Here is a 17818-nt window from a genome sequence, read left to right as displayed (position 1 = left end):
CTCGGTGATGCACCTTCCTTGGCTAAGGTGACTATAAACCTTTATTTTAGCCCATTCGTAGCTTGAAGCGAAGCCCTCGGCCTGCGACGGTTCCTCGGCGTTTGAGGAGACTAAAATAGGCGAAGCGCGCCACCATAGTCACAGTGTTTTACCGTCCCCTCGTGCCAAGTATGTACATACATGCCTACATACACCAGATATGTACATACATAAGGTACATACATGGGCGTCGTCAACTCTCATGTGCGTTTAGATCTAGTCCTCCTTCAACCTTGTGTCTTCGCGGCCTATCCACCACAAGGCAGTCATTTTTAACGGGGGGAACTCGACTTTTTAACTATGTTTGTACTTTGCACTACCTTAGCTACCTGATGCATTAGCTCAAAGATCTCACGTGCAGAAAGGGTTATCACGTCAGTTACATTTCATCGCCTTGCGCAGTGAGCAGGGCGTTCGGCTAAAAGCTAAAAGTACCGCGACATTTCAGCCTCCAGCAGATATTAGGTATAGCGGTAAATGTACCGTACAGTACGAATTACATGCAAGTGGTCATGGGGGTTTCAACTGCAGTGGATTGTCACCGAACCCCTCGGGATGGCAACTTCTCCATGGCGCGCGACATCGCACGAGCACTGCGAAACCATGCACGGTACCTCCAAACAAGGATGCATGTATGTATGTATGTACACTACATCTTAGGCAACCGGCGATAGACAATCAGGTCTTGCGCGGCCATGAAGGTTGCAGGAAGCATCGTTTCTGTGTCGTTGACACTCCAGCATGTTTGAGCGCTTTGAGCGCTCACCAGGGTTTGGGTCTGGAGCGTCGCGCAACTGCCGACTGTGGAGCCGGCTTGTGGCGTGGTTGTTCCGCGGCTGGGGAACGGACGGTCTCCCCCGCAAACACGAGACCGGCGCACAACCGCTCGGGTCAGTTTACCCCAGCTCCCTTGGCTCACTCACTCAGCAAAACCGAGGGATGCCTCGGCAAACCGGACCCCACATACTGCAATGGCTGAGACCACTGTGTCTCGTCGCCATCCCAAGGCCGACGTCGCCGCAACCATTTTAACGGAACGGATCCCGACCGAGACCTGCGCCGTCCGCGACGAGTGTTCCTCTACACGACACACTTCTTTCTAACCAGATACCGAATCCAGTTCGCAACAATGGCCGTCGAGCGCATCGGCTCCATCCTCAAGCACCTTTCTCCGGGTAGCTCGCTCTCCCAGATGTATGTCCCCCCCCCCCCCCCCCGGGGATTTTCGGTCTGTCGCCTAGCTCGTCCTGAGCGTCCGGTTGGCTGATAATTTCCCGGTGACACAGCACCTCGAAGAATGCAGACGATGTGGTTATCACGCTCGCTATCCGGACACCATTGACGAAGGCGAGGAAGGGAGGGTTCAAGGATACCAGCCTCGAGTACATGATCTACGCCCTGCTCAAAGAAGTCAAGGAACGGAGCAAGCTCGACCCGAGCCTCGTGGAGGATATCTGCCTTGGGAACGTACGTACTCCGGATCTGCGCGGGTCAGCCCCAGCGAGCCCGCTAAGGCTTGGTGCTGACCTTTTGTCTTGCTTTGCTGGACAAAATAGGTCTCGGACGGCAAGGCCGCATACAAACTGCGCGCTGCCGCGCTGGCCGCCGGCTTCCCCAACACGACGAGCTGCTCCAGCCTGAACCGCTTCTGCTCCTCTGGCCTCAAGGCCGTGGCCGATATTGCCCATGCCATCAGCAGCGGATCCATCGAGATCGGCGTTGCCGTTGGCGCCGAGCAGATGACGGTTGGCGGAGATGCGCTCGAGAAGCCGTTTGACGAGAAGGTCACCTGCCACTCGCAAGAGGCGGTCGACTCCATGCAGCCCATGGGCTGGACCAGCGAGAACGTCAGCCGCGACTTCAACATCACGCGCGAGGAGATGGACAAGTACGCGGCCGAGAGCTTCCAGCGCGCAGAGAGGGCGCAGAAGGCGGGCCTGTTCGACGACGAGATCGTGCCGATCACGACGACGGTCAAAGACGCCGATGGGAACTGGAAGGAGGTCACCCTCACCAAGGATGACGGCATCAGGCCCGGCACCACCGTCGAGGCTCTCTCCAAGATCCGCTCCGCCTTCCCGCAGTGGGGGCCGACCACCACCGGCGGCAATGCCAGCCAGGTGACTGATGGAGGTGAGCTCAATCCCAAACCAATCCGGATCTGTGCTCCGTTCATAGCGTATCCCCCGTATATATATCCGGAGAACCTAGCCTGCTAAACAAAACAAAACAAAACAAAAACCACAGCCGCCGCCATCCTCTTGATGAAGCGGTCCACGGCCATCAAGCTGGGCCAGCCCATCCTGGCCAAGTACGTCGGCTCGACCGTGGCCGGCCTGGCCCCCCGCATCATGGGCATCGGCCCGACCGTCGCCATCCCCAAGCTGCTCGCCCAGTACAACATCTCGCTGGCCGACGTCGACGTCATCGAGATCAACGAGGCCTTTGCCAGCATGGCCGTCTACTGCCGCGACAAGCTCGGGCTGGACTGGGCCAAGATGAACCCGCGCGGCGGCGCCATTGCCCTGGGTCACCCGCTCGGCGCCACCGGCGCCAGGCAGATCGTGACGGGCCTCAGCGAGTGCAGGAGGACCGGCAAGAAGATTCTGCTCACGAGCATGTGTATCGGTACGGGAATGGGCATGGCTGGCTTGTTTGTGAACGAGCAATGAGCGGCCCCTTTTTTTTCGGTATGACTATAGTTGTGTAAATCGTTTTGCGATAGCGCTCGAGTTTCTCTGTTAATGTGGCAGGCTCATTGCTTCGGCTAGCGTCCTGCAATAGACCACGTCGTTTGCCGTAACTGGGAGGTTTTTATGTGAAGCGCAACATGAACCCCCTTAAATGATTATACGGCTTGGACAACAAATCATACCATGAGGTGGATGAGCGGTGGAGTAGGCGGCGTTTCTGTTCAAGGATGATCGTGGAGTAAATCGTGGGTCCTGTATCAACTCCTCCGAACCCCCCTAGAACGCCAAACCCAGCCAACTTTGTCCAAACTCAACAAGGCGGCTGGACAGTTTGGCCCACTCTCTCATTCCATGTCGCGCACGATAATCCGCTTCTGTGGGGGGAAGAAAAAAGTAGCAGTTCAGAAGGGTAGATCAAGCATTTGCAACGAAGATCCAATTGTGCCCGTGTACTATTACATGGTCCTTCCCACCATCCAAGACAATTTGCTAGATGAAGGGCGAGTAGAATGTCTTGGGGCGAATACACCGGGGTCAGTCAAATAAGCGCCCTTCTTCAAACCAAACGCCAGGGGGGAGGGGGGGGTTGCCCCATCCGACTTGAGACCGACAACCAGCCGGCCCCTCAGTGATCCATTTCAGGCTCAATGTTGCATGCTGGCAGCTAGGAGTTTGTCGAACGATGCCGGTGTCTGAGGATTATTAGTCTCTACGCAAGCAAAGAAAATCGTAGGGCTTAGGCAAAACTCGAATCTTACCTCGGCCTTGACAACTCCTTGGTTGGTCAAATACTTCAAGACACCCTTGATTACCTCAACCTGTTCGTCCGTACTCAATTCCATGATGGCAAGCTCCAATACATGGGTGACCGAGGACCGCTTAAAGGCGATGAAAGTATGGTAGTAGATGAAAGCGAACAGGCCCATGATGAACTGGCAATCCATGCGGTCGGTCATGCCTCCGTGTCCAGGAATCGAGTCGCCAAAGTCCTTGATCTTAAAGGTCCGCTTCAATCCGGACGCAAAGAAGCCGCCGAATGGCGCGATAAGGGACGCAAAGCTAGCCCAGAAGAAGGTGTGAATCTGCATTGGCGACATGGTGATGCTGATCGTGTAATTGGGCGGAAGGAAGAACAGCTGCGGGGTGGAGTAGGTGCGCGGCAAAAAGACCGGGTTGGGATCGCAATTCAGACCGGTGAAAATGTTGGCACCGAGGTTCGTCGCCGGGCAAATGAAATACTTGGAGCGGAGCAGGAGATTGGTGAGGATGATGCCGAAGAGGACCGTCATGATCCACGCGCCGACGAAACCCTCGACGGTCTTTTTGGGGGACAGCTTGATGAGCTGTGTCCGGCCGAAGGTAATGCCGCAGATGTAGGCAAAGATGTCATTGGTAATGACGAGGGCCGCCGGAAGGAAGAACCAGATCATGCCCTCCAGCACGTTGTTCATGATGAAGTGGGCCTGGACGACGATGAGGAACAGGGCCATGTGAGTCCAGGCGAACTGGGAGAACTGGAACTTGAGATGTCCAGTCTTCAGCGAGCCGACGAAGAACACGAAACCTGATGAACAAGGAGTGGTCAGAGCTGTCAGCTGGCGGACACAGGAGAGCAGGGTGCATACCGAACACATAGAGAATGAAGCTGATGAAGCGGTGATGCGTGGCCAGAGGTAACAAGACTTTGTCCACCAGTACAATGTGCTTGAGGTAATATACGACGCTCTCGCCGTACAAGAAGTACATTGTGGTCGCAAGCCAGTACCAGTTCAAACTCTTGGTCGATTGTAGATCCCGAGCACGGCTCGGCACGTTGGCGATGGCGATGACTTCCTTGAAGGAGACAATCTGGACTGCCGTGATAATGACGAGAACATAGACATGGCCCATAAAGAGGGCGGCAAAGAAGCCCCCTATCATGACGAAAGTCCAGAAAGTTCGTGTAATGAAGTTGGCCTTCTTCTTCTCGTACTCGGACTGCTGTTGCTCCTCAGCGGTGGGGGATTTCTGCGGTAACGAGGTCAGTCAGTGTGAGGCGCGACGACCAAACGAGGCAGCACAGATAGACCAACCTCTTTAATGTCATCTAGGGTCCCCGACGACTTCGCCTTGCTCGGCGAGCCTTCTTCGCTGACATCGCTGAAGCTGGAACGGCGTCCGTCGGAATGGCCGTTGGAGTGCTTGGTATTGTGGGGAAACTTGACCCCCCGGCGAGATCTACCCGTCATGGCGAATGGAGGAACTGTCGATGAGACAGTACTCGATCGGTCGTGGCAAGCGCGTGTATGTGGGATAATCCAATGACTGATGAGGGCGGAAAACGAGAGTACGTTGGCTCTACCCGGGCTGAAGTTGGGTTCGGCTCGGTCGGGGAAGAAAGTGGCCTGCAGGAGTGCGGAGAACCGGGCCGCGCGCTGCCTGGAGGTTGCCAATGTATTAATCGAGCAACGCAAGCGGTTTACGCTTCGCTGGCCACGGCCGGTAAAGACGAGCGACGGATGTTGACTCGTCCAAGCTTAGGTCGCAGACGAGATGAAGAAGGGAGCCTTGAGTGTCAAGGAAGAGAGCTTCGCGGTTTGTCGCAAAGCGGATTGGCGTCTGAAATTTCGAGGTCTCGGGTCCCTACGTCAATCCTAGCCCGCGCCGGGAAGCGAAAAGTGGAGCTGGTACTTCGATGCACGGTCAACCTGTTAGAGGGTTGTCGAGGATGACATGAAGCAAATACCGCAAACAAAAGATAGGAAGATACTCTGGCTTAGGATAGTGGTACTTGCTAAGCCAAACATTCCCAATATCGCACTTTGATTATTAAAGCTGAAGTCATTGGATGAATTTGTCGGCTGACTAGAGCATCCGTGGAGGCTCCTAGATACCTTGCTTCTTCCATCAAATGCAAGAGATGCTGAATGCCCGATTAAAATGCCCAGCGGGGCAGGGATCAAGGGATCGAGCCATCCAGCGCGAATCACATGTTCCGAATTGACCCAAGGGTCCATAGCTCTCGCTCGGACCGCGGGTTCGCCGACCGCCGATATGCCCCGCCAAGACTTGCGACGCGTTAACTATGTCCCAAATTCCAAGCATTTCGCGATCTGGGCACAAAGACCACATGGTCTGCTTAGAGTGCATGGAGACGGCATCCTGCCTGCTCTAACCAGGCTGCAGATGGCACAGGAATTCTCCACATCGGATACTTTGGACGCAAAAACCTGCGGCCATGGATGAGTTTTCGGATGACGGCTTCGACGACCTTAACGACACGGTACTGCAGGAGCTCGAGGACAAAGCTATCCAGATCACGCAAGCCCAGAAGTTGGCTCAAACGCAGGCTGCGCCACAACCGCAGCACAATGCCCTCGAGTATGAGTTCGAAGACGACGACCTCGACGACACTGTCGTGATCGACGAACACGCTCAATTAGCGCCCCGTCCCCCACCGCAGCAAGCGCACCCCGTCCAACAACCCCGCCACCCCGCCGGTATTACGGGCACACAACGATGGAACCAGCACCTTCCGCCCTCAAGGCCATCTTATCCCCCACGACCCCAGTACGGGCCAACAGCGCGAGCAGCACCGCAGCCTCTCTCATCGCAACGCTACCAACCGGGCCCGTCGCAACGATTCCCCTCCCTTCCCGGCCGGCCACAACAACCACCTTCGCAGTCTCAATTCGCCCGGCCGCCTCCTCCGGTTCCTAGGCCGTCCCCTTATGCGCCCCAAACGTCGCAGGTCCGCACTGGTGCTGGACCCGCGAACCAGAACGAGGTTATTGCGGCCCTACAGGCGCGCTTGTCCGAACTCGAATCCGACCTCACGGCAGCCAAGGGTGAAGCCTCCATCTTGCGATCCAAATATGACAAAGCCCGAGCGACTCACGAGGCCGACATCGCGCGCCTAAAAAAGGAGACCGCAGAGCAACTTGCCAGGCAGGAGCGCATCATTGAGCAAGCGCGCAACGCCGAGCGCGCGACAGCCACCGAACTGCAATTTGCCCGCCAAGACCTTAGAGAGGGACTTGGCCGAGCAAAGTCAAGACGGCGGGATGGTCCGGCAACACCCCGTAAAGATAGGACCTGGGGTACGGCCGATGGGTTTGATGGTGTGGAGATCCTGTCAAGCCCTAGCAAGACGCAAGCTTTAAGGAGAAAAGACTCGGGACCTGCCGCTGTTCCTGCATCGGAGCGGACACCTACCAAAGGAAAGAGGAAACGTCCTATTGTCGACAGCCCAAAGTTTGCTCTGGAGATAGAGGACGCAAGGGAGTCCGTATTCGATGATTCGCACTCGGTCAACGCGCAGTCGCTTTCCCTGGCAGCTGCCTCCCAGCCGTTTTCGCCGGACGTAAGTCTCTCTGTTCTGTCAAGGATGCCCTGTGCAGCGCTGCTAAGCATCTCTCGCAGTTTCTGAAGCTCTTTCTCAATCACACAACAATGCATGGCCAGCCGCCGACGTTTGACATGTTTTCCCGCTTCTGCTTCCCTTCGGACCCGGAGCGTTCCTTAGCATCTATCGTGTTGCAGAAACTGCCTCAGATGGGAAGCCCCGGTGACCCAACATCCCTACTGGTCGACTTTGCGGACACACTGATCGACTTATGGCACCAGTGCCTCTCTGAAAGATACTACGGTCCCATATATCACCTTGTCTCTCTGCTTCTGTACACGCTCGACTTGAACGCTGTCGAGGTCGCACCGCATATCCTCTCGTCCCTGATTCCAGTTTGCGCCACCACGTGCCGCCTCGTGGCACTTCCGCGCCTCAATAGTGCCGATGGAGATCTTTCGGGCCATCCAGATGCAGTCGTCCGCCAACTGTGTCTCAACATCGACGTCACTCAGTGTCTATCTGTCCTCTACCTCGCAGCATCGGGCTGTTTGCCGCAGCCTTTACAGAACCCTACATCATCTGACCAGCCTCAGGACACTCCGCAGCTTGAGTTCTGGAAGACGATGGAGCTAGATTTCGTCCTCACGATGCTCTCTCCAAAAAATCCAGAAGAAGACTGGTCGGCAATGATGATCCTTCTGCGAACCTCGGTCGCTCCGCACAGCATTGGACCCATCCCATCTTCAGCAACAAACTCGACAAATCGCCGATCCGAAGCAAAGAATGCCGACGCGGTCGCGGCCACTTTGATTGACTGTGTCTCTTCGTTTCTCTGTGAACCGCCTAAGTGGGCGACTCCCAGATCTGCAAAGGAAATTGCCGCCAGGTTGGCCGCTCTGCGAACGCTTATGGCCTTTGCAACGGGCCACTTTGGGGCTCGGCAGATTGCCGAAAGTGATGTTGCCATTCCCCGTCTCGTCACAGTCCTGTGCTGGGCCCTCGACCGGCTGTATGACTCGGATTTGCCGCTAAGCCCCGAGCCGCAGGCAGGCGCGGGGCGACCGCCAGACGAGAGAGGCGACAGTATGGAGCTTGATCACCCGAATGTAGAGAGCGCCGGTGGCATGGAGGCGCATGGAACAAGCGAGGGGCTGACAGATGTCTCTGCTGAGGTCACGGACGCGGCACCCGATTCCATGAGCCTCCTGCATCAGATTATCGCCCAAGGAACCCGGCTTCTTCACTTTCTTGTTACAGATCACCGGACATCCGATGCCGCCAACATTTCGACGAAGCTGGCTGCATCTCATGGCGGTTCGCAACGCTACTTCCTCACGCTGGCGAGGTTGAACTTTGCCGAGGAGGATTTGGTCCTCGAGGCGGGGATTGACGCAGAGACGGTGGAACTGGCACATGAATTGCTTGAGCTGGCGGTTACCCCAGATGAAGGGGATGAGATCAGTGAGATGTTTGATTGACATACGGTAACTACTTCTTTCTTAGATACCCGCACCCTACGTCTCGAGCAGGCGCAGTCACAAGTAACTGTGTCTAGTCCCATCATCCACACCTCATCTCCTCTCTGCTGCCATTGAATGAGATGCAACATTCTCAAGTAAGCGGCCTACCTCCCAGGCAGGTAACGGAATGCTGCACAAGCCCACCTGTAGAGTACGTACATGAAATAACAAGAGCGGTGGGCCCAATTGTGCTAATGCTAATGATCTGTCAATGACAACCGGAATCGGAGAGTAGGGCTTTTTTTGTTACAAAGCTTTCAAGGGTAGGATTTTTATTTTTCGCTTCCTATAAGGCATTTCCATGTCGTCCCCGTCGTCTTTTATGATTACCTAGCCTATGAATTGAAAACGATCATCAATCGCGGCGTAAACAATTTGAGGTTGTCTCATTGGTCCTTCAAAAGTCCGTGGTGCAAGTCGTAGGGCGGATTACGCTAGTGCATACTTGGTAAGCCGCAGCAAGGGTCACGTGCAATGCGGGGTCCCCACCAATTGGTTGACTTTTTGCGGGATGTGTCAGCGCCCGCTACGGCGGGGCGGAGGCCTGCCTTGCCTCGGACCAGCCATAGTGTACTTGTGTTCTCCAACTTGCTGACACCCCGAAAGCCGACCTTTGCAACCCGAATCCGGAATACCGTTCTTGACCGCCAAAATATCTCCCCCTCTCCCCCAACCCCGACTGATGGCTGGGGATGCGGGCGAGAGAAAAGCGCTCAGCATTGCGCTTGCATTTTATGTTGCTGCGCTTTGCTGGTCACGTCTGAAACACCTAAAACGTGTATGGGGATTATCGGTTGGGCCTAAATTACCGTGTTCGGCTTCAGTCAAGACAACTGTCTCGATCTTCCCCCACAAGGTGAACTTGACGAGGCCAACAGTTTTCAACCATGGCCCCCCAGCCAAACCCTTCGCGTCCGACTCCGAAGCATGCACCGGCCCATCCTAGCGGCCTCCGGCAAGCCTACACTGCGTCTACATCCGATGCCGTTGACGACGATTCAGACTCTGCCCCGGCCGATAGACACCATGCGACCTCCTCGCACCACCATGCTGCCGGGCCCAGCAGACAACGCGCGACAGACACCACCCCGTTGCTAGGCACGAGTCTGGATCTTCGAGAGCCAGTTCACGAGGGACCATGCAATCATGGCACATTCTCACCGCGACCCACCAGCCCCACGAGTAGCATCCCAGCCATCTACTTCAGCCCTTCTGAATCTGAGACGGAGAGCTCGGGCCAAGGCATCGATGGAGTGCTGTCTGCAAGTTCGAAAAAGAAGAATTGGAGGAGGCGATGGGCGGCCAAGATCAGGAGCCAGAAAATGAGCACGTCCAGTGCGCTGGCCGAGCGGCATGGAGTTGAGGACTCCGCTCTCATGTAACGTGCCCGCACCCTGCCAATGAGCTGTTAAGTTCCTTCAACTGATGAGCCCACGCCAGGTACCTCTCGTACTATCTCCCCGTCATGGTTTGGGCGAAAAAGTACAGCTGGTCTTACTTCAAAGGCGACTTTGTCGGCGCCCTCACCGTGGCTGGCATGTACGTGCCGATGGCCCTCTCCTTGGCCGATAACCTCGCCCATGTCCCGCCAATCAACGGCCTGTATGCGTTTGTCTTCAACCCGTTGGTATACGCCCTGCTCGGCAGCTGCCCCGCCATGGTCGTGGGCCCCGAAGCGGCTGGGTCATTGCTTGTGGGCACTGTTGTCAAGTCCGTCGTCGATCGGTCCGGCGGCGATGAAGACGCTGCGTTGCTGGCGAAAATCTGTGGTATAGTCGCTGGTATGGCAGGGGCCATGGTCCTCATTGCCGGGATCGGCCGCCTGGGTTTCCTGGATAGCGTGCTTTCTCGCCCGTTCCTGCGTGGCTTCATCAGCGCCATCGGCGTCGTCGTCGCTGTCGACCAGCTCCTTCCGGAGCTCGGGCTCAGTCGCCTGGCCGATCAGGCCCGCGTAGGCCATGCTAGCAGCGTCGACAAGCTCGTCTTTATCTTCCGCAATCTGGATCAGGTTCACAGGTTGACCTTCGTCGTGGCCGCCACGAGCTTCGTGATCATCATGGTTTGCCGCGAGATCAAACGCCGTCTGCAACCTCGGTACCCGGGCGTCGCCTACATCCCGGATCGCTTCCTCGTGGTCGTCTCGTCCGCCTTCCTTGCCTACTGGTACGAGTGGGACAAGGCCGGGGTTGCCGTCCTAGGCAAAGTCGAGGCCGCGAGCGGCGGGCTGTTTGCATTCCACTGGCCGCTGCGACTGGCCAATATGAAGTACATGCGGGAGGCCATGAGCACCTCGTTCTTGATAGCCCTTCTTGGCTTCTTCGAGTCATCGGTTGCAGCCAAAAGTCTCGGCGGGGAGGGCTTTGCCGGGATTCAGCTGAGCCCTAATCGCGAACTGGTCGCCTTGGGAACAGCTAACTTGGTGGGCGCCTGCTTCTCGAGTCTTCCGGCTTTTGGGGGGTATGGCAGGAGCAAGGTCAACAAGTCCACGGGCGGCCGCACGCCTGTTAGCTCCTTAATTCTCAGCGGACTGACGCTGCTCTGCATAACTTTCCTGATGCCCTACCTTTACTATCTACCGGTCGGTTGCCCCTTCTTCGCCACCCAATGTGCGATATCGTTCTAATATTTGCTTGGGTACAGAAACCGGTGCTTTCATCACTCATCAGCGTCGTAGGCTGGTCGCTGATTGAAGAGTGTCCCCATGACATCTCCTTCTTCCTCCGGATTCGTGCTTGGCAGGAACTCGGGCTGATGGCCATTATTGTGGTCGCCACCATCTTTTACTCTCTCTCTTTTGGCATGGCGATCGGCGTTGGCCTCTCGCTCTTGCAAGTCATCCGGCACGCTACGCGCCCACGTATCCAGATCTTGGGTCGCATTCCGGGCACCAACCGATTCGAGAACGCCGAGGCGAATTTGGACCACCTCGAATTCATCGAAGGTTGCTTGATCGTGAAGATTCCTGAGCCCTTGACCTTCGCAAACACGGGGGAGCTGAAGACCCGGTTACGGAGGTTGGAGCTGTATGGCTCAAACATGGCTCACCCGGCGCTGCCACGGCTGAGAAAGGAAGATTCGAACCGCAACATCATCTTTGACATTCACGGAGTTACGTCGCTCGACGGCAGCGGGACACAGGTGCTCGAGGAGATTGTGCGGGGCTACCGAGACCGTGGCGTCCGCATCTTCTTCAGCAGAGGTCCCGGACATGACTCTCCGGTTGGGCAGCTGCTGCGCCGGAGCGGAATCGTCGAGCTTGTAGGCGGGGAGCACCACTTTGTGGATGACGTACACGAGGCCTTGAAGCTTACCGAAGCCGAGGAACGAGTTGAGCTCGAGGCTTCGGACAGGCCGGCTACGAGATCGTAGCATCGTGTTTTCTCCAGTATCACACCTGTGAGACGAGTTTTTGTAAATCGATTCCCATTGTTTGGGCCAAGCAACCCTCCCAAGCTCGTGGCTATGCTCGGGCCTGTGCTGCAACTGAATCATACGCCAGAAGCATTGTAGCCCCACGCCTAAGCTTCCAAGCCCCTGTCTCCCCACGCCCTCTCTCCCCACGCCCCACCTTCAGTCAACTTGGAGACGTGCTCGGAGGTTCATATCAATCTGTGTTTGACTCCACCCGATTGCTTTTGGTATTACCCAAGTAATTCAAACCTGCCAGACTTAGCGACATCATGGTGGACTCGCACGGAGTTAGTCGCCGTGAGAGGACCCTTGGTGCCCTCCTTGGGGTGCACGCTGGCGACTCCCTGGGTGCCACAGTCGAATTCCAGAGCTGGGAGGATATCAAGAACGATTACCCACGTGGTGTGCGGGATATCGTCGGCGGCGGAGTCTTGGACTGGCCGCCGGGACATGCAACGGACGACACGGACCTGACCCGAGCCGTGCTCCTCGCCTACCGCGATGCCGAGGAGCTGAAGCGATCCCAGCCGACCGAGTCACCGGACGTGGTGAAGCTCGCTGCGCAGTATATGGTCGAGTGGTACGATGGACGGTGGCCTGGACGCACCCCGGGCCAGATACCCCGCGACATCGGCGGCGCCACGGCTACGGCCATGGCTAATTTCAAGCGCACGAACGACCCGCGGGCATCGGGGGCGGGCGAGGGCCGGGCGGGGAACGGGTCACTGATGCGATGCATCCCGACCGCCCTGTTCCAGCCCGACACGGCTAAGGCGTTGTTGACAGAATCGTTGGAGATCTCGGCCATCAATCACGCACGACGACTACCACTGCACCATCGCCTGTGCCGCATACAACGCCATGGTGCGGGTCCTGGTCGACGGGGGGTCGGCCGACGAAGCTTGGCAGGCGGGGAAGAGCACGGCGGCCCAGGTCCCGTCTCTCGCCGCGGCAGGGCCGGCGGCCGCTCGCAAGGAGAAGATGGAGCGCGCGGCAAGGCAGGTCGAGGCGGCCATCGACGCGGGCAAGCGGCTCGTGCGATTGCAAGACCTCGCCGAGAACGGACCGGAAAAGGCGAACAACACGACCGAGGTGCTGCCGTTCAAGGGGTCCGGCTACGTCTTGGAGTCGCTCACCCTGGCCGTTGCTGCCATGTTGGATCCTCGGCCGCTTGAGGACGTGCTGGTCGATGTGGTGCGGTTCGGTCAGGACGCCGACTCAAACGGCGCTATCGCCGGCGGCCTGCTTGGGGCGAGGGATGGTGTCGGCGCTATTCCCTTGCGGTGGAGAGAGCTGTTACAATTTGGCAAGGAGTTCACCGAGGTTACAGAGTATCTGCTTTCGTGCCACAACCACGGGAGCAGTGGATGATAACACATATTAATGGACATCCTCTCCTTTCTGCCGGAGCGCCGAGCACGTCAGGAGAATACATTGTCACCTCGGCCTACGATAACGGCACACACTCATCCAGGAGATGGCGGGCGTTCTGAAGGACTGGCATCAACTTTGGCACTATCCAGGCACGTCATCCAATCCGACTACTACCACCTGCTGCTTTCCTCGATGGTCTGTTGGAGCTCCAGTCAACTGCCTGGGCAAGGGGCTGTCGGAACGTCGGGCCCTAGTGGCGTCAGTTAATGAGCAGCTTAGCAAGCCGTTCGCTTCCAGCAGCTCTCTTCCAGTGCGTGCAAATATAGATAAGGATAATTACGCCACCTACATTTCCTCATCCCTTAGCCCTGAGCGAGAATAAATCAGCGTGCGGAGTATCACCAAACGAATGTCGCGCCAAGCCGTCGGTCACTTTATCCTATCCATAGATGAACGCTTGCAGGCTGGACACCGTAATTAAGTAACAAGCGATGCCACAGGCGCGGCGTGGCCCTCCACCCACTCTGGCATTGGCGGCTGAGAGCGGTTCTTGTGTTTTCCATACACGGCACATATATCGGTAGATGGGATCAGGGAACAGATGACAACAAAAAACTAGGGAAGGAAAACAGCTCATGAAAATGGGAAAGGGGCAAGAAGGTGGCCACTCACCTGACCTTCAGCATGCGCAAGTTTTATCTCCAAGACACACACACAAGGCAAGGAAACAGGCGAGCGAGAAGAAAGGGACGAAGTAGAACGGGAACAGGGGACAAAAGCGCATGGCCATGGGCAGTAAGAAGTGTAGGGAGGCTCGGGCCACTGAAGCGGAGTCTAGGTCTAGACCTGCATTCTGAATAATTAAGCTCACTGCATGGGGCCCGAACTTGCCAGTCACTAGCAGATCATGTAGCAGAACAGCCGATTCCCCAGGATTCGGGGCGCCGAATCCTCGGTACCAGCCAAGGCGCACCAATCAAGGGTCACTATGGCGCTTAGGGCATTCCGGCCTCATATCATGGCGACTGTACATTCCCGGATTCCAAACATGATTGTGAGTCCGTGGTAAGTATCTGACCGAGGACTGCCGTTACTGCCGGTGCGGGATGGAAATTAATTACCGTCTACAAACCAACCAACTATTAAGACTCGAAATCGAGCGACGTAAATCATCTAAACACGAATGACATGGTCACACCAGGGCTTCCACAATTAGCTATTCGTGTATCCATGCCTGACCTATGAAGTATCCTGCAGATGGCACCACGGCGAGAGCCCTTCGGCTGTCTCATTATGGTTCAAGGCCGAGCTATTTCGGGATCTCATCAAGCCAACGACTCGGGGTGGGCAAGAATGGGGAGAAGCCGGCGACCCGGTCAAGAGTCACTCCACGCGGCAGGTTTAATATCGGCGAGATATGAATGGGAACGAAACAGTGTTCGCGGGGGGTTGGAAACCGAGCTGCTGCTTACTTGTTTCTGAAGCCTATCCCGCACCGTGGTCATGGGTCCTTTGCTTCCATCTCATTCCATGCCCCCTCCTTCCTACAGTAGCGATGTTGATATCTACGACGTTAGGGACTTGATGTGTTGCGATGCCACCACATCGTGGGCCTTGTCTCGCTGGTACGGGGCCATTGGCTGCTACCTGACACTCTGGAAACACTGGAAAACATGCTACTGCTGGTGTTTGCCTCGTATCTTGCGCCATCATCCTTTATGCGGCAGCTTATAGATTGTGGATCGCGATAGGAATGGGTTTCCGCGGTCTTCCGTTAATCTTGTCATGAGCCGGGCGGGGACTCGTATCCTTCGTGGGCAACCATCACGAGATTCCAAGGCGTCCAGGTGTATAAGAAGACCTTACGGAACGCAATTCTGGAGGTCGAACAACCATCACAGGTTACTGCCCTGACCGTCTCTTGTCAGCCTTAATTATCGACCTCAGTACTCCCACGTCAATCTGAAACTAGAAGCTTACTTTACTTTGCCTGGCACCTTTCATCACTATGCGCTCGCTTGTCAACCTTCTACTCCTTGCTGGAGCCGCGGCGGCTGCCGTCATCACTCCGCCCCGAAGTGACACTTTGGGCTTCACTGCGCCTGCCCCCGGCGAGGTCAAGATCCTCAACGTGACGGCCATTGGTTCGGGCTGCCCTGCCGGCCATGCATATGTCAACGTCGACGCCACGGCCACCATCTTCGACGTCGCCTTTGACGAGTACATCGTGGCCGTCGGCCCCGGAACCAGCGTGTCCGATAGCCGCAAGAACTGCCGCATCAGCATCAACCTGCAGTTCCCGTCCGGTTATCAGTGAGTCTAGGCCTAATTAGACATTCTTGGATCTTTTTCCCGGACGCCGTAGAGGGATGCACCATGGTTCCCTGGCGCTCTGACACCATCGTTCACCACCCCTCATCCACCTCCTTGATGTCCTTCAAAAACAGCCGGAAGGCAAGTCGGATGCTTGCTGAAACACGGCGAAATTTAGGTTCTCCATCATCGAGACACGCTTCACCGGTTATGCTAGCCTGGCGGAAGGGCAGACTGGCACCTGCCGTGCTGGCTACACCTTCTCTGGCGACAACAGCCAGGAGGTCGTGTTCCAGAAGAACCTCGTCGCCCCGTACGAAGACAACTACAACCTCCTCGCCGGCGTCGGCGTCGAGTCCTTCTCCCCCTGCGGCAGCACCACGGCCATCCTGAATGTCAACTCGGAGATCCGCATCACACCCCTCAGTACCCCCAACAAAGGAACCATGACGGTGAGAACCCCTAACAAGGCCAAGTTGCAATGGCGCCGCTGTGATTCCTCTTCCTGAGCCCAGATCTCCGCTTTTTGCGACCGTCGGTTTTTTGTTTCGTTGTCATTTTCTTATGTTTTTCTTGTTCTATTCCTTTTCTTTTTTTCTTTCTTTCTGTTTGTTTGCTTGATATACTTACCATCAAAACTCGGCGGGAAAGGAAGACAAAAAAGACTGGGCTGGAAAGATGCAAGAGGGACTTTGCTTTGGAAAAAAAGAGAAGGGGAAGAAGCGCGGAGTGAGCGATTGAATACATGGGCTAATTGCGAGGGCCAATCCGTCGACGTACTTTAGGTGGACGCCTTTGATGGAAGCATTCACCTCATCTTCCGCACCAACTGGCGAACCTGTGCTTAAGCTTGACCACGGATAACGCCCTGTCATGTCTGCCTACCGAGCTCAGCTCTCGTAGCAAGGCGGCTCGGGAGAACCAAATGCGAAGGGCATGACTCAAACGCGCATATTATTGGCAATCATACTATTATTACTCGGCACCACGCCACTATGAGCCCTTAGGAGGATTCTGCTGGGTATTATGTCGACGGGAACTTTGACGACTAGCTAGTCTTACGCATGCTTTCGCTCTTTTATCTCCTGATACGGTAGTAGGAACCGTTTGAGATGACCGGAATTCAATTGATTTCTGGTCCAGCTTAAATACTTGTTGCCATTCCGTCACTGAATGTTGCCATCAGCGCATGTCTCCGAAAGTGCCCATTGGCGTTGCGCGGTTGCCAAACGATGTCCATTTACCAGCAGAGTAGGTATGTACTCAACTGATATGAAATGGCCTCGAGAATGCCAGTTTTCAAGAGTGTGAAAACTTTAAAGGGGGGAACGAGTTCGGAAGTATCAGTCTAATTAATCAACATCCGGAGATGAGAGACGAAGGAGCGCGCCGCTGTCATTCGACTTCAGCCCAAGGGGGCCACTCTTGCCTGCTTGCGCGGGACGATCCCCGAGTCGAGGTTTCAAAAACCCCAGATTCGCGTTGTTTTAGCATGAATCTTCCTTCCATTCCCCATGGGCAACTATTTAGGCAAAAAAGAGCTTCCCCACAGATCGGTGGCAACACGATCATGTCGATCACCAGCAGCACACGCGCTTACTCTGTATTGCCTAATACCGGCTCCCTATAAAACAAGTAACAGCGTGCCAAGTATCAACATAAGTGAAACATTCGATTCGTCCCTGGTGCTGATCGTCAGGCCCATGTCCTGCCGGCTATACAGGAGTCTAGCCTGTGCACGTGGGATTCTGTTTTTGAAGTCATGCATTCGTTCTATGTACATACCCTTCCGTCCCCGGCTTCGTCACGCCATGCGGAGGCGCCCAAGACCTGTCGAGACAAGGCCCGCGCCGCCGCTCTAAAATCGTCTTTCTTCTGCCGAACCCCAGTTGGTTTGCTGATCATTTCCTTCCAGAACGCCTCCGTAGTGCAGGGGATGGAGGACGACCCGGACGGGGAACTCACGAGCCTTCTGGAAGCTGTGCTTAGTAGGGTTCCATATCCCCGGTTCATCCATGCTTAGATCCCGTACCCCGGTGCTCGATGGTATGCGACGGAGGCTAGGACGAGGTTACTTCTACGCAGTGATGCTGTCCGAAGGGATCCCAAAGAGATTAAAGCGACCTTCCGGCGTGCCATTA

The 17818-nt window shown here is 55.9% G+C and overlaps 6 protein-coding genes across 6 annotated transcripts; 5 read left to right on the top strand and 1 right to left on the bottom strand.

Annotated features, from left to right (window-relative positions):
• Nucleotides 1-1040: 1040 nt before the first annotated feature.
• Nucleotides 1041-2839, top strand: MYCTH_111331 (3-ketoacyl-CoA thiolase). The gene is made up of 4 exons (XM_003663594.1): nucleotides 1041-1233; nucleotides 1326-1506; nucleotides 1596-2172; nucleotides 2287-2839. Exons 1-4 carry the CDS (start codon nucleotides 1169-1171, stop codon nucleotides 2709-2711), a joined length of 1248 nt encoding a protein of 415 aa, XP_003663642.1. The 5' UTR covers nucleotides 1041-1168; the 3' UTR covers nucleotides 2712-2839.
• A 312-nt stretch (nucleotides 2840-3151) lies between these two features.
• Nucleotides 3152-5284, bottom strand: MYCTH_2134429 (uncharacterized protein). Its single transcript, XM_003663593.1, has 4 exons — nucleotides 4805-5284; nucleotides 4358-4739; nucleotides 3491-4296; nucleotides 3152-3424 (listed from the first exon to the last, which is right to left on the bottom strand). Exons 1-4 carry the CDS (start codon nucleotides 4958-4960, stop codon nucleotides 3377-3379), a joined length of 1392 nt encoding a protein of 463 aa, XP_003663641.1. The 5' UTR covers nucleotides 4961-5284; the 3' UTR covers nucleotides 3152-3376.
• Nucleotides 5285-5786: 502 nt separating this feature from the next.
• Nucleotides 5787-8871, top strand: MYCTH_2305697 (uncharacterized protein; the record flags this gene model as incomplete). Its single annotated transcript, XM_003663592.1, has 2 exons — nucleotides 5787-7074; nucleotides 7134-8871. Coding segments are annotated over exons 1-2 (2525 nt in total), but the record flags the coding sequence as incomplete, so codon positions are not given.
• Nucleotides 8872-9141: 270 nt separating this feature from the next.
• On the top strand, nucleotides 9142-12104 carry MYCTH_2305695 (uncharacterized protein). The gene is made up of 3 exons (XM_003663591.1): nucleotides 9142-9957; nucleotides 10020-11157; nucleotides 11220-12104. Exons 1-3 carry the CDS (start codon nucleotides 9467-9469, stop codon nucleotides 11946-11948), a joined length of 2358 nt encoding a protein of 785 aa, XP_003663639.1. The 5' UTR covers nucleotides 9142-9466; the 3' UTR covers nucleotides 11949-12104.
• Nucleotides 12105-12251: 147 nt separating this feature from the next.
• Nucleotides 12252-12890, top strand: MYCTH_2315408 (uncharacterized protein; the record flags this gene model as incomplete). The annotated part of the gene is made up of 1 exon (XM_003663590.1): nucleotides 12252-12890. A coding segment is annotated over exon 1 (521 nt), but the record flags the coding sequence as incomplete, so codon positions are not given.
• A 2482-nt stretch (nucleotides 12891-15372) lies between these two features.
• MYCTH_2110715 (uncharacterized protein) lies at nucleotides 15373-16186 on the top strand (the record flags this gene model as incomplete). The annotated part of the gene is made up of 2 exons (XM_003663589.1): nucleotides 15373-15677; nucleotides 15856-16186. 2 exons carry the CDS (start codon nucleotides 15373-15375, stop codon nucleotides 16184-16186), a joined length of 636 nt encoding a protein of 211 aa, XP_003663637.1.
• Between the last annotated feature and the right edge of the window lie 1632 nt (nucleotides 16187-17818).

This window comes from Thermothelomyces thermophilus, chromosome 3, assembly GCF_000226095.1.
Source record: "Thermothelomyces thermophilus ATCC 42464 chromosome 3, complete sequence".
NCBI lineage: Eukaryota > Fungi > Ascomycota > Sordariomycetes > Sordariales > Chaetomiaceae > Thermothelomyces > Thermothelomyces thermophilus.
Note: the sequence above shows the minus strand (reverse complement) of the source record. Positions and strands in the feature narration are given on the sequence as shown.

Coding starts and splice junctions, on each gene's coding strand:
- MYCTH_111331 (XM_003663594.1), top strand. CDS start 1,169: ATGGCCGTCGAGCGCATCGGCTCCATCCTCAAGCACCTTTCTCCGGGT. Junction 1,234..1,325: donor GGTAGCTCGCTCTCCCAGAT/GTATGTCCCCCC, acceptor CCGGTGACACAG/CACCTCGAAGAATGCAGACG. Junction 1,507..1,595: donor AGGATATCTGCCTTGGGAAC/GTACGTACTCCG, acceptor TGGACAAAATAG/GTCTCGGACGGCAAGGCCGC.
- MYCTH_2134429 (XM_003663593.1), bottom strand. CDS start 4,960: ATGACGGGTAGATCTCGCCGGGGGGTCAAGTTTCCCCACAATACCAAG. Junction 4,740..4,804: donor CCCTAGATGACATTAAAGAG/GTTGGTCTATCT, acceptor TCGTTACCGCAG/AAATCCCCCACCGCTGAGGA. Junction 3,425..3,490: donor AAGGAGTTGTCAAGGCCGAG/GTAAGATTCGAG, acceptor AATAATCCTCAG/ACACCGGCATCGTTCGACAA.
- MYCTH_2305695 (XM_003663591.1), top strand. CDS start 9,467: ATGGCCCCCCAGCCAAACCCTTCGCGTCCGACTCCGAAGCATGCACCG. Junction 9,958..10,019: donor GTTGAGGACTCCGCTCTCAT/GTAACGTGCCCG, acceptor AGCCCACGCCAG/GTACCTCTCGTACTATCTCC. Junction 11,158..11,219: donor CCTACCTTTACTATCTACCG/GTCGGTTGCCCC, acceptor GCTTGGGTACAG/AAACCGGTGCTTTCATCACT.